Raw genomic sequence first — 14,018 nt, forward strand, 5'->3', positions numbered from 1 at the left:
TCAAGTGTTTTTTCTTTTAACAAAAAAGCAAAGACTGAACAAAGCATAATAGCATATATGAAAATTGTCTGGGACTAGCGAGGATGAGGAAGAAGCCCATAGGAGTGTGTTGGGAGGAAGAATCCAGTCATGTTTATAACTTTATTATACTCCTCCGATTCTTAATATAAGACTCATTTAACTAATTTGATTAGATAAGGTAAGTTAGGTAATTATAAAAAAAGTGACACATTTTTTCTAAAACACCATAATCATCTTTCTTAATACCCCTCTCCCTTTTCTACTTAATTATAGTTGAGGAAGTATCCATAGGAGTAATATAGAGAAAATTGATAAATATGAGAAATGAGTCTTATATTTAGAACCAAAACCAACTCAAAAATTGGGTCATATATAAGGATCGGAGAGTAGTAGTTTCTTATTTACATAATTCTTCCTTTTCTGATTCAGACGCAGTAAATTCAATTATTTGACCATGTTACATTTTAGCATTACCAGAGCATATCCACAGAGAAAGTTTCAGACACGGAATTCAATTGACAAATCCAACTGACTGTTTCTATTTTTTTCCCTTTATACTGTTAATGCACTATATATAATTTATTTAATGTACTATATATAAAATTAATATACTGCGCATTGCACGGGACCCTTTTTTTTTTTAACTCCCACGTAGAATATGTCAGTATTGGACGGGAATTGCGCAGATGGTTTTATAATTTCGTGTGTTGAATGTACTCTTCTTGCCCGGAAAATGAATGACTTTAACAATCGAATAATTCAAAACTCTATGTCCTATCAAAACAGAAAACAAAAAAAGTAGTGATCTGTTACCAACTTAATCAAATGGCAAAAAAGCGATCCTAATTTTAATGTTTGTATCCGGCCTAATGATATTGACTCAGGCCAGAAAATACACATACATAAAAATAATAAAACAAGGGGAAATTATAAACAAAATAAAGAGAGCGCAAGATCTGGATTCGTGGGATGGCGCACAGCCCGCACACACATTTGGCCATTTGTTTCCCTCTAGTGTCATCTCAAACATTAAAAATTATCCAATGAAGCTCTTCAAATTTCGCATTTGCGAGGGTAATTAAGAAAAAGCTCTCTCACAGTATTAATAATTAATACGTCTGATACTTAATATAAAAATCACTACCTTCGGTTTTAATTATAACGAGGTCTTATAATTACGATCAGAGGTAGCAGTTTATTAATTTGAATAAAGTAAGGAAATTGTTAAGTTAAGTATTTATAATGAATATGCGCTGTTTTTTCTAAAATATCCTTGTTAATCAAGTACTGTATTAGCTTTAACATTTAATGAAACATTTAACATATGCAACAACTATAAAGGCTGTCTTAGAAAAAAATGAATAAATATGAGAGACGAAATAGATTGCGGTCTTATATTTAGAACCAAATTTAAAATCAAATTAGTTCTTATATTAAAAAAAGAGATTGTACTACTAACCAATACTGAAGTTTTAATAAATTAGACCTTTGTCTACCAGGACCACTTAATTATGAATAAGCCCCCCACTCTCATCTAAATCTTTCCCCCAACAGCCTCTCCATAATCAATGCATCGATCATTTTAAAATTTTGGAGGAAAAATTTAACACTATTCTCTCCTCGCGAATGACATATTTCCATGGAAGGAATTAATTTATATGTTTCATTTCCCACAAAGCAAAGAAGTCTCTCTTTGTATACAAGAGCATGGAAGTTATTTGTACTAATTGCAGCTACTAATTTTGGCGGAAGGTGCCTACAAAGTACAGGCACTAACGGGAAATCTGCTTGGACACAGTTGATTTTAAAATAGAAAATAGCCACCAAACCTATTTATGAAATGAAAAGACTTTAATTTAAAGTAATGAATAATATTAAATTAAACAACCTTAGATGCCGGTCAACCGGTTCACCCTATACATATCATTCAAAAGGAGAAAGACGGAGCATGGTCCCATTTCATAATCCAATCACTATTCTTCCCCCCTTCTCTGTCTCGCAAATCGTGCCCCTCACTCACTGAGTGAGCAATTACACAAAAGGTTGAGAATTTGCTATCACCCACTCCTCCCACAGCTTCTTGACCTTTTTCCCCTTCCTTTCTTATCTGACATTACTGGTTATCACGGCCACCAGTGAAAGCGCGTTATCATATGTCATCTTCTTCTTAGGTGCCCCTCCTGACATCTGCATAATTTTGAAGGCCATGAGGTTGTCACAGAGTTTGTCTATGGGGGCTACCTTTACTAAAACTCTACTGTTTTTCTAGGTTTATGTGAAATCATAGCTGAGAGTTGAGATAACTGGTCCTTTGTGTTCTGTTTCCCTGGATTCTTCTCGTCCTGGGCTCGCCTCAGATTTCTGTTCTTGCAGCTTTTGGATCTGATTGATATTGTTTTCAGCACGATCAAAAGCATCCGTACCTGAAAGTGAGAACCTTTTCTTACTGTATTAATGCTAGAATACTAATGTCCTTTTTGGTTCTCTGCTTGATAGCAGAAAATTTCTTTTTTTCTTACTTGTTTGGCATGTTGTGTCCAATAAATTTTGGGTCTATGGCCTAGGAAACGATGACGACTTACATACTGTTTATGTGAATGCAGAGATTTTATCCCTTGATCAGTCTGGAGTAACAGTGATCAAGAGTTGGAGCTTGAGTCGTCTAAGAAATTCCAACGAATGGGAAAATCAACGAGCAGGAACTGGACGCAGATCTACGCGATCTACGGAATTGACCAATGGCAAACACTAATCTTCCTATTGTGTCAAGCGATCCTCTTCGCCGTCTTGTCCGTTCTTTACCTTCTCTACTTCGGCCCCATTTGCGTCTTCTTTGAGCGATTACTATCAATCGCCGCCGTACCTGCTGTGTCCGCCCGATTCGCCGCCGGATTCACTGGCTCCGTCACCGCGCTCTCCGCACTCTGCCTGTTCTTCGCCGCCGCCAACTTCTTCTACTCCTCCGTCCCACTTCACTACGACATGGCTCAGCGCATTGTCTCCGCCGTAACTGACTGGTCCTCGGTGAAGCTAGCCCTCGACCTCGGCTGCTGCGGACGCGGCATCCTCCTCAACGCCGTCGCCACGCAGCTCAAAAAGGAAGGAAGTTCGGGTCGGGTCGTGGGGCTGGACGGATCCAAGCGGGAGACACTGTCCACGTTGCATAACGCGAAGATGGAAGGAGTGGGAGAGTACGTCACGTGCAGGGAGGGTGACGCGAAGAGGCTGCCGTTCCCGGATGATTACTTCGACGTGGTGGTGTCAGGGGTGTTCGTGCACACGGTGGGGAGGGAGTACGGCCCGCACACGGCGGAGGCTTCGGCGGAGAGGATGCGGGCGATGGGGAGGTGGTGAGGGTGCTGAAGCCCGGCGGAATCGGGGTGGTGTGGGACCTAGTGCACGTGCCGGAGTATGTGCGGAGGCTACAAGAGATCAAGATGGAGGATATACGAGTGTCGGAGCGCGTGACAGCCTTCATGGTGAGCAGCCACATCGTTTCCTTCCGGAAGCCGAGTCAGCACGTGATGGGGCCCGCAGAGGTCCGACTCGACTGGAGATCATGCTGACGCGTCACCACCTATGCTCTTAGAGAGAGTATTAATGACTACAAATCATCAAACTGACTGGGGAGGCGAAGTCGAACCAGATATTTATACATATAAACATATATGTGCTTGAGATCGATTCACAGCATATATAACCGTGAGAGGGCACGCAGCCTTATAGTGATGTTACGTGGAAGAAGAAAAGCTGCTGCAGTATTTATGGTTATAAGCTTGTTAACCTGAGAATGGAAGATGGCGAGTTTTTGTATAGAACTGAAATTATCTGTAATACCCATATCTTTAACGTTTAAAGCTGGAAGCCGATATGGTGTGAATCATTATAGTGGCTCAGTGACACCTTTTTTACTTTTTCTTTTGGTTTACTGGAAACTTTCGTGTAAATGTAAATGAAGTTCTTGATTGGATTGCGAGCACCCATGGATACGAGCACGTCACCGTGCTGTAATTTCACTTTCTTGACTGCAATGTGGTGTGTCCCATGTAAGGTTGGAGCAGAACAAGTTAGAAGCTAGAAATAGTGATGAATAATAGACGATGGGAAAATGAGTTGATGCCTTTTTCCAATTCAATGCAAATATATGTGAACATTGTGAATTGACAAGACAGATAGAACTTTCGGCAACATGATGAAGATTCCCGATCTTACATAGTAGATTAGGAACACTGAAAGTTCACCAATGGTCCGAGTGATTTTTGGTGACAGATTAGAGCACCCATCAGGATGGACGGGCAGAAATGTCATTGTGATGAAGGGTAGTTTCAACGCGACGAGGAAGAGAAAGGAGGGAAAGGTACGTGGTTTGTTCTGGTTGGCATTATAACGAGGTACGTAGAATGTAGAGGCAGGAATGGGGGAGCTTTCCCAGAAGAACATGTGCGTCTCGCATGTGGCCTCTGCAACTCTTAAATGAACCATGTGTTGAAAAATGAGTCCCATTAATTACCACTCATTTTAGAATTAGCTCAGGATCACATCCATGCTCCTAATTATTAACAAGTAAAACCACCTCAGCATCTCTATAATGTGTATATGCTTGCATACATACAGATACTTAACTAATCTGGAAAACTCAAATAAAGTTGGGATGAAGACTCTGCAGCGACTAAAAAATTGTGGGAGATGCGTCGCTTTTTTGAGATCGAAGGTTTATCTGGTGATGATATATAATTAACTATGGGCTCTATTTTTTTTTTTTTTTTTTGCAATCTAGAGTCTGCATATATTTTTCTCTACATGTGTCGTGAGGGGCATCTATCTTCTTCGTCCTTTTTAAAATAATCCGTGAGAGTGACAAATGGATAAGCTGCAACTATACAATCGAGGAGATGGTTTTCTATAATAATGAAAGCTAATGCTAAAGACAAAACACAGCTCACTAGAAACTCTGTCCTCATTATATTTATTTGATGCTACATTGCGTTTTAAAATCATTGACTCTTTTTTGAGATTTTTTTTTTTCGGGGGGAGGACGAAAGACTGCAGTTAAACCGCGCCAAAGCAAACAAAATATGAACTGGGCAGATGGACCTCAAAAGAGTTGCTAAGAAATCTAATTATGGCATCCTTAATGAGATAAACAGTGAATGCACTTATTTGTCTCCTTTAAGATGAGATAAATAGTGAATGCACTTATTTGTCTCCTTTACGATACTAGTATGATCTAAAATCACAAACTCAGCAGATGAAAACCAAGCTTTTATAGAAACCCCTCACCCAATTTTCGTTGCGATCTTTAAAGAAGGCATCCATAACTTGCGCGTCCTTTTTAATTAATGAAGAAATGTACGCCCTGCTTGGATGAGTAGAAAAATTGGGGGGAAAGAAAATGAAGAGAAGAGAAAACTGAAAGAAAGAGAAGAGAAAACAAGGAAGAAAGAAAATGTATAAATATCAGAATGACTAAAATGCTCTTATTATAATTAGTTAGCAAGGAAACTAAATGATTTAGTAAAAAAATTATTTTTCTATGTAAAAATAAAGAGGGAATAATTTTGAACTTAATTAAAATAAAAGAAAATAAATAACCTATATGTTATCTAATATTTTATTGCTTTTGATGCATAAAGAGTTATAGTTCCACGGAGAACCGTTGCATGGTCGCTGTTTGGGAGTTTTTTTTCCTCTTTATTTTTCTTTCATCCCTTTCTCTTGTGCCATTTTTGGTTTTCCTCTTCCAAAACCGTAAAATGCCTTCCGATCGAAAAAAGGCCTTTTCCAACAGACAACGGCCATCAGGCCAGAAGAACACTTCATTGATTCGTTGATGGCTTCTTCTCTCCTTTCGCGCTTCTCCCTCTCCTACACCCTTTACTTTGTTTCTGCAAAACCAAAACCCGTTTCCATTGTCCTCCATAGCCGCACACTCCTCCCGCGCACTAGAGCACTGCAGCGATGAGACTGATGTGAGCTTGGCGGGAGAGGGTAGTGCGGGGAATGAGCCGAAACGGTGAAAATCTTCTATTTGTGGAAGAGAAATTTTGAGAGGAAAATGAGGTATAGGGCCCATTATATTTTTTTTCTCTACTTCTCTTTTCTCTCTTATTTTCTTTCCCATTAAGCAAGGAAAAATTTCATTCCTCTCATATTTTCCACTCCACTTTTTCCTCCTCTCCTCTTTTCACTCAATCCAAGCAGAGCAGTAGTCTAACTCAACTGATTTGAGGTTGGTGATCATTTAGTTCGTATCCATTTAATTTATGGCCTATCATAACTTTTAGCATGCAGTGGAACCCAGGTCTATATTTCAAGTTTCCACAAAATCTCCACAATTTAAATTGGAAAAAATTGGCTAACTAATGCAAATCCATGACCTCTATAAAATTAAACATTCGTATGTAATAAAACTGGAAGGGGAAAAAAAAAAAACAAAGACTCTATCCCCCCCTCCCACCCCCTTCTCTCTCTCTAGACACACATGTTGATGTCCCGCTCGCCCACCCACACATGCACATGTTTGTATTTGGGGCCAACGTCGTACATTACCATCAGTAGGCTGGTCCTTCTTGGGCCTTAGCCCATTAAAGGTTACATGTCCGAAGCATGATCCTTTTAAGACAAAAGGCTGCCTGCCATAAGGTTGACGCCTTGACGGCGGAAGGGTCGGATCCGCACCCAAGACACTACTGATTCTTTCAACGATCCACCACCACATAGTAAATACTTGGATCAAATATGATAATTACGTCTAATTTTTTATATTTATTATATCAAGTTTTTCAGTTATATAATTGCATATTTTATTTTTAAAGTATTATCATTTAATTATAATCCCATAAAATAAAAAAGAATGTGACCATGTGTCATAGGATAACTTGATATAATGAATGTAGAGAATTTGATATAAGTATTTTTCACTTGCAAATTAAAATTAATTCACTGTAATTCAACTGTAATGCGTAGCAATTTCTCCCATGAGTTGGCAGCACCGGCGCTAGAGTTTCAGAAACAAGTTTGGGTTTTGGAAAAAAACAGAGAAGGAAATAAGTTTAGACTTCCCGCGTAGGATCTCACATGCAAACAAAATATCCAGTGAGATCAGAACTTGCCCTTAAAAACTTGAATGGATAGTGAATATCTTTGTTTTGCCAAAAACCAAAAAGGGATAGTGAATATCTGTGAAACAGAAATTTTAAGATAATCAGAAACTTAAGCGTCATTTTCTCTGCTCATGTTTTTCTTAATTATTGTGGCTTCAGCTTATCTGAAAGCGGAGTGACTCGAGGTGCCCTTTTGGGCCACCTCGACCCCCAATTTGTGGTTTACGTATCAGCCCGGTGGGCCCCCATTCCCGAACCTTCACGCCATTTAGTTAAGAGAAAAAAGAGAGCAGAAATTGAAAACTTCTTGAATTAGCATTTAGCAGCATAAAATTGTCAATTTGAATGAAACAAGCTGGACGCAAATGCGTCAACTATGATTATTTTAGTTTATTTGTTTATTTTTTGTGGACTTGTTTATCTGATTTTTGATGTCAGAATCAGATCCACCTCTTTCATGTGGACGCCATTTAACGCCTGCATTCCCCCCCCCCCCCCAATCAGCAGAAGCTGGACTTCTCTGTTGCCGACTTCACCGAATCAACTTATACCCCCCCCCCATGACCCCTACGTGGACGATTCAAAATTCATGGACAGGTTGTTAGCGTCGTATTTGTCCACGTCAGAACGTGCTATCACTTTTTGCGACACACCGAATCACAAGACGAGTCGCCTAGACACGAACCCATATAAACGAGCTGTTCTGGAACAGCTAACTTGGAAGAACGCTGTGGTCAGGCAAATACTTAGCTTCCTCCCACCTCAGCTGCTCGGCCATGGCTTCCGTCCACAGCACCATAGCTCCTCAGAGCTTCGTGCCTCTTTCCAAAGCAAAATGCAAATCCAAAGCTCAAGCAAGACCAATGCCCGCGCCGAATTTTCTGGGCTCAAAGATTTCCCAGAATTCAGTTTTCTCGCGAAACATACCGTCACGAAACTGGGTCGCCGTCAACTCGACGTTGGAGGAGTTGGACGTGATTCCCGTACAAAGTAGCGATACTACGGACCAGCAAGAAGGCATGGCGGTGGCGAGTCGGATCGAAATGGAAGGGGGAGAGGGGGACTTGGCTACTCAGGTGAGTGGTTTTGGAGCCAATGAGGGGGTTTATTCGTTCGAAGGAGCGGGTGAATTTCAGGGTTTTTCTTCTGCTTCGGCTTCGAGTGGGGATGAAAGCCGGAGGGCGAGCGAGGAGGAGATGGAGAGGCTAATAGATAGGACCATCAATGCCGCTATTGTGCTTGCGGCGGGTACTTTTGCCATCACCAAGCTTCTCACCATTGATAGAGATTACTGGCACGTAAGTCGACTGCTCTAATTTTTATTTTTTATTTTTATTCCCCTCCAATTATCTTGCATGGGAAATGTGCTTGGGATTTGTGGACGACCGATTTGGTGTTCTGTGGTGCCTTAGTTGCATTTGAATTAGAATTTGTAATTTATATGATTTATGCTGAGGAAATGCGTTGAAATTTACCCACTTTTGGGCGAGCTGCACGGCTTTTATTACTGTCAACTGGACAAGCATTCTGTACCTGAACTTTTGGCGTCATACATTGGGTATCATTTGAATGCAAAATTGAGTGTTTGGGTCCCTCCATTCCCTTACTATGAATTTGAAGTTTTGAAATCATCGAAGTCCCCCCCCCCTTTCCCCTCCCTCTTCAATTCTTTTACAACTCGTTTCAGCTTCACATATTTCGTGTTAGGGATGGTTTTTGAGATTTTCATTCTTTAATAGGACTTATGTTATTGGTTACCATTTCAGGGATGGACGCTTTATGAGATACTAAGATATGCACCGCAACACAACTGGTCCGCTTATGAGGAAGCTCTCAAGACGAATCCAGTTTTTGCCAAAATGGTCATCAGTGGAGTTGTATACTCTATAGGGGACTGGATTGCACAGGTGAGTTTGTATGGTTCAGGTGCAAGTATAACAAAAACATAATTTGTTCAAAGGCAAAAGCCAGCCTTTTAAGTGACTATGCATCATGGCTTTCCCTTGTAATTACAGTGCTTTGACGGAAAACCTCTTTTTGAATTTGATCGTGCACGAATGTTCAGATCGGGTCTTGTTGGTTTTACTCTACATGGCTCTCTCTCTCATTACTATTATCAGTTTTGTGAGGTAATTAATTGTTTCTTTCTCTAGCCTTGCTTGCTCCTTGAAATTAGTAATCTGGTTACATACTAACTTTCTCATTAACCAGGAGCTATTTCCATTCCAAGACTGGTGGGTAGTTCCCGCCAAAGTTGCCTTCGACCAAACTGCATGGGCAGCTGTTTGGAACAGCATTTATTATGCAGCTGTTGGATTTCTGCGCCTTGAATCCCCTGTCAATGTTTTTAATGAATTGAAGGCAACATTTATTCCTATGTTGACTGTAAGAACTATAAGCCTTTTCCTATTTCTTCTTTATTTTCTTCCTTCTGTTAAAGGCCATATTTGGGAGATTATTGGTTTCTTTGTTCACTGAGTTCTTCCATCAGCGAGAGAATTGAGGACAATGCACAATTTATGACGATGTATTTGACTTAAGCTCATGGCTTTCTAAGTTTATAGCTCTCTCGTTTTATTGTGCTTAATTTGTAATGACATGTCCTTTAAATTTGTTGCCCCTCATGTTTTCTTGGATCTCCTTGCTTTACACAGGCAGGGTGGAAGCTTTGGCCGTTTGCCCATCTCATTACTTATGGTGTGATCCCAGTGGAGCAAAGACTTCTTTGGGTGGATTGTGTGGAGCTTATATGGGTGACAATACTTTCAACGTATGTGTTGATGTGGATTAATTTTGGACACTGAACATTAGAATTTCAACACTTGTCAATTCGCCATAGGGTTACTGCATTTACGTGTTATGCTTACAGGGGTTAATTAGATGGACTTTGTTATTTCGTAAGGTCTTTTCCTTTTTGTAGTATTTTTCCTTCATAAAGAATGACTGAATTGGCAGAACTGGAGCTTGGATGAATAATCTGTGCTAGCTGGCCGCTGCCCGTTATTCCAGCAACAATATGCATGAAATTGATTCTGTTCTTGTATTACAAAAAATTGCTTTACATGGATTGTAGGGGTTCTGTAACTCATGTTTTTGTTCCTCCTCTCTAATTCTGGAGGCAGAGAACTATTTTTCTTTTGTATCTGTGTTGTGATTCTTGTGTCTACGTTGACTCCATATGAAGTCCTGCCACGTAGTTTCGTGGAGGCTGATTAATTTAACAATATATACTAAATTAGAAGATAATTCCAGCTTTTCCTACGTTGTTTATGAGGCTATTGTGCATGGTTCTGTTCTGACATTATTGATCTTTCTTCTTTATAGGTACTCAAATGAAAAATCAGAAGCAAGACACTCAGAATTACCTGCAGAAGTAAAAGCCACTGCATCATCCGCGAATTCTTCAGAGGTATAAGATAACTATTGAAGTTACTGATATTGAATATGAATGCAAAAAAAAAAAAAAAAAATCTAGTTACTTCTGGATTGCTGAATATCATCCTTGCTTATTTTTATCAGGAGTAACCCAAAGAGAAATGAGTCGAGGCAGGAATAGGGGAGGATAGGTTCAGCTCAATTAGATACTGAAAGTAGAGAAGCCTGCAAGATGCTGGATCTTGACGTGAACAAGGGTGTGTAAAGCAGAACGATGGAAAAGCCGATAATGTATGTGTATATATTGCATATTTGGAAACACTTGAATGTCGCGCGACATCGATTTCCCTGGAAAGCATTACAAAGTGTAATTCTTGATATTATACATTGTAATTATTGACTACTTTAATAAATATATATTAATTTGTAGGTGAAATCTTGTGACTGAAACCTAGTGCAGGAAATAACAATTGGTGCCGATGCGTGACTCTTGCATTAGCAAGTATTTACAGTAGAATAGAAATATGGCTTTTTAGCTTCTTTTTTCTTTTTTGGGTCATACACGACCTTCTCCAACCAGAGAGATGGGTAGATGGATTGGAGATGTACTGATGACAGTTTTAAACTGTAAATAGCTGAAAGAGAGAGTTTGCTTTGCAGAATTTCATCAATCCTTTGTAGATGGAATGTAAATTCCATTTTCCTGTTCAGTTGCATCTGTCTCCTCCGTAGAATATGCCGTAGCAAAGAATCTACAAAACCGTTCCAGTTTCCAAGATTCCTTAGCCTACTAGGTAAGCGATTGCCAACAAACTGGAATGTCCCAATCGAGAGTCTCAAGTCCCTAATCAAAGAATGCTGAATAGTAAATACATTATAATATTTTAAATAAATGTAATTATTTTAAATGTGAAAAAATATATTTTTTATACGTAAATGTGAAAATATATATTATTTCTAAACAATTGAATGTTCTTTGAAATTTAAAAAAATTAATTTAATTATTAAAATTTTAAATGAACATAATTAGTAAGCTAAGATTCTCATATTTTTTAATTAACTAATAGTTGGAAAATAATAAAGGGTTTATATTTAGAACCGAGAGTAATTAATTTTTTATATAGAGTTTATAAGATTGTGTACTTAGCAAAAATCAAATCAGAATGATTTGAAGATTTTGATTTAAAAAGAGATTATAATGGAAGAGACGGATTAACGTACGTCGGTGTTAACAAAATCATCATCTTAAATAATTAGCCGATTCGTATTTTACCTCATGAAGATGAAGATGTTGCGGCTAAAGGCTTTTGCGGCGACCGTCGTGGTTTTGGGTTTTCTTTTGTGTTGCGATGGAGGTATTACCAGTAAGTTTGTCAGAAAGGAGGGGGCTCCTCTTGACATGCCCTTCGATAGCGATGTGTTCAGAACGCCTTCTGGTTATAATGCTCCTCAACAAGTATCCAAATCTCTTCATTACTTTCTCCTTTGCTTCAAAATTTTCAATTTTTACAAGAAGAAACCAATGATGTCTCTTGTGTGTGTGTGTGTAGGTTCATATAACACAAGGTGACCAAGTAGGGAAGGCCATAATAGTTTCGTGGGTAACGGTGGACGAACCAGGGTCGAGCAATGTCCGTTACTGGATCGATGGTTCTTCCCATAAGAAATTGGCCAAGGGAAGACTCAACACGTATCGCTATTATAATTACACTTCTGGTTTTATTCATCACTGCACCGTCAGAGGTTTGGAGGCATGTCAGACTTGAGCCTGAAGTTCATTACCGGTCTTTTCTTCTGGGAGATGAACAAGAATTAGAATTTTGATTAATGTGGTTTCTTTTTTTGTGCAGTTTGACACTAAGTATCACTATGAGATTGGGATAGATCACACTATTCGCCAATTCTGGTTTACCACTCCTCCTGCTCCTGGCCCTGATGTGCCTTACACGTTCGGTCTCATGGGTAACTTTGTTTTCTATCAAAACTAACCTTTGCTTTGCCATATATTTTGTGAAATTTTGTATGAGACCTAACACATTACAATAATGGGGGTTTGTTTGCAGGTGACCTGGGTCAGACATATGATTCAAACAAGACTCTTGGCCACTACGAGAACAACCCTATCAAAGGACAGACTGTACTGTTCATGGGAGACCTGTCTTATGCAGATGACTGGCCAGATCATGATAACAGAAGGTGGGATTCATGGGGAAGGTTCGTGGAAAGGAGTGCTGCTTATCAGCCTTGGATTTGGACTGCAGGCAACCATGAACTTGACTTTGCCCCTGAATTGGTATGCTTCTCTCTCATTTATATATGTTCGTTCGTTCATTTGTTAATTCATTGAGTTCTTCAAAAGAGAGAATGTGTTATATGCTCTGTTTATTTAGTGTTGGTGATATGTAATTTCAGGGTGAAACCAAACTTTTCAAGCCTTTTCATCACCGATATCATACCCCTTACAGAGCAGCACAAAGTACTTCACCCTACTGGTACTCCATCAAGAGAGCTTCTGCGCACATCATAGTCTTGTCCTCGTACTCAGCATATGGTAATACCCCTCAGTTTTATGGTTTAAGTAACCTTATATAGTACTCTATTCCTCTTCATCACTAAGATAGAATCTCTGTCAAACCTTCTAGGCAAGTATACCCCTCAATACGAATGGCTTCAGAACGAACTAACGAAGGTGAACAGAAGCTTAACACCTTGGTTGATCGTTCTGGTGCATTCTCCTCTGTACAACAGCTACAATTACCATTACATGGAAGGAGAGTCCATGAGAGTCATGTTTGAACCCTGGTTTGTTGAGCACAAGGTAGATGTCGTCTTTGCCGGTCATGTCCATGCCTATGAACGATCTGTAAGTCTTACTGTTCCTAGATATGAACACACAATCTATCTGATATGAGATTCTAGATTTTTAGTTATGACTGAATTGTTGTTGTACTAGGAGCGAGTGTCCAACATTGCATATAATATAGTGAATGGACGTTGTGAGCCAGAGAAGGATCTGTCAGCTCCTGTGTACATAACAATCGGAGATGGAGGGAACATTGAAGGGATAGCCAACAAGTAAGCTTTGTAATACTCATATGATATTATTTATGTAGCTTCCAACATGTTTCACATGAATTAAAGATACGTTTGCTTATTTTTTGATTATTTAAACGAGTGTTTGACAAATTGTGGGTGTTATGTTTTGTGTGGGGCAGCATGACAGAGCCACAACCAAAGTACTCAGCATTCAGGGAGGCTAGTTTTGGGCATGCCACTTTTGAGATAAAGAACAGAACACATGCTTACTATAGCTGGCACAGAAACCAGGATCAGTACTCTGTAGTGGCCGATTCCATGTGGTTCTTCAACAGATACTGGCATCCATTGGACGATTCTAATACTACTCCCCATTAGTTTTTGAGAGTGTTTGACAAATTGTGGGTTTTATGTTTTGTGTGGGGCAGCATGACAGAGCCACAACCAAAGTACTCAGCATTCAGGGAGGCTAGTTTTGGGCAT

General features: G+C 39.5%; 2 protein-coding genes and 1 pseudogene across 2 annotated transcripts; all 3 read left to right on the forward strand.

Moving 5' to 3' along the window:
• The first annotated feature begins 1,987 nt into the window (after nt 1–1,987).
• LOC114736300 (uncharacterized) lies at nt 1,988–3,885 on the forward strand (annotated as a pseudogene).
• A 3,955-nt stretch (nt 3,886–7,840) lies between these two features.
• Nucleotides 7,841–11,161, forward strand: LOC114736303 (uncharacterized). The gene is made up of 7 exons (XM_028924093.1): nt 7,841–8,422; nt 8,891–9,031; nt 9,140–9,253; nt 9,336–9,509; nt 9,779–9,894; nt 10,449–10,533; nt 10,644–11,161. Exons 1-7 carry the CDS (start codon nt 7,901–7,903, stop codon nt 10,647–10,649), a joined length of 1,158 nt encoding a protein of 385 aa, XP_028779926.1. The 5' UTR covers nt 7,841–7,900; the 3' UTR covers nt 10,650–11,161.
• A 620-nt stretch (nt 11,162–11,781) lies between these two features.
• Nucleotides 11,782–13,913, forward strand: LOC114736301 (purple acid phosphatase 2-like). The gene is made up of 8 exons (XM_028924091.1): nt 11,782–11,955; nt 12,050–12,250; nt 12,350–12,461; nt 12,563–12,792; nt 12,912–13,050; nt 13,142–13,362; nt 13,453–13,574; nt 13,715–13,913. Exons 1-8 carry the CDS (start codon nt 11,782–11,784, stop codon nt 13,911–13,913), a joined length of 1,398 nt encoding a protein of 465 aa, XP_028779924.1.
• Nucleotides 13,914–14,018: the final 105 nt, after the last annotated feature.

This window comes from Neltuma alba, unplaced genomic scaffold (assembly GCF_004799145.2).
Source record: "Neltuma alba isolate B1F8T4 unplaced genomic scaffold, ASM479914v2 tig00013325_pilon, whole genome shotgun sequence".
Taxonomy (NCBI): domain Eukaryota; kingdom Viridiplantae; phylum Streptophyta; class Magnoliopsida; order Fabales; family Fabaceae; genus Neltuma; species Neltuma alba.

Bases quoted from the DNA above. Each gene is read 5' to 3' on its own strand.
- LOC114736301 (XM_028924091.1), top strand. From the start codon at position 11,782: ATGAAGATGTTGCGGCTAAAGGCTTTTGCGGCGACCGTCGTGGTTTTG. The intron at 12,251-12,349 runs GCATGTCAGACT...TTTTTTGTGCAG, and splicing joins GCACCGTCAGAGGTTTGGAG to TTTGACACTAAGTATCACTA. The intron at 13,363-13,452 runs GTAAGTCTTACT...TTGTTGTACTAG, and splicing joins TCCATGCCTATGAACGATCT to GAGCGAGTGTCCAACATTGC.
- LOC114736303 (XM_028924093.1), top strand. From the start codon at position 7,901: ATGGCTTCCGTCCACAGCACCATAGCTCCTCAGAGCTTCGTGCCTCTT. The intron at 9,032-9,139 runs GTGAGTTTGTAT...TTGTAATTACAG, and splicing joins TAGGGGACTGGATTGCACAG to TGCTTTGACGGAAAACCTCT. The intron at 9,254-9,335 runs GTAATTAATTGT...CTCATTAACCAG, and splicing joins ACTATTATCAGTTTTGTGAG to GAGCTATTTCCATTCCAAGA.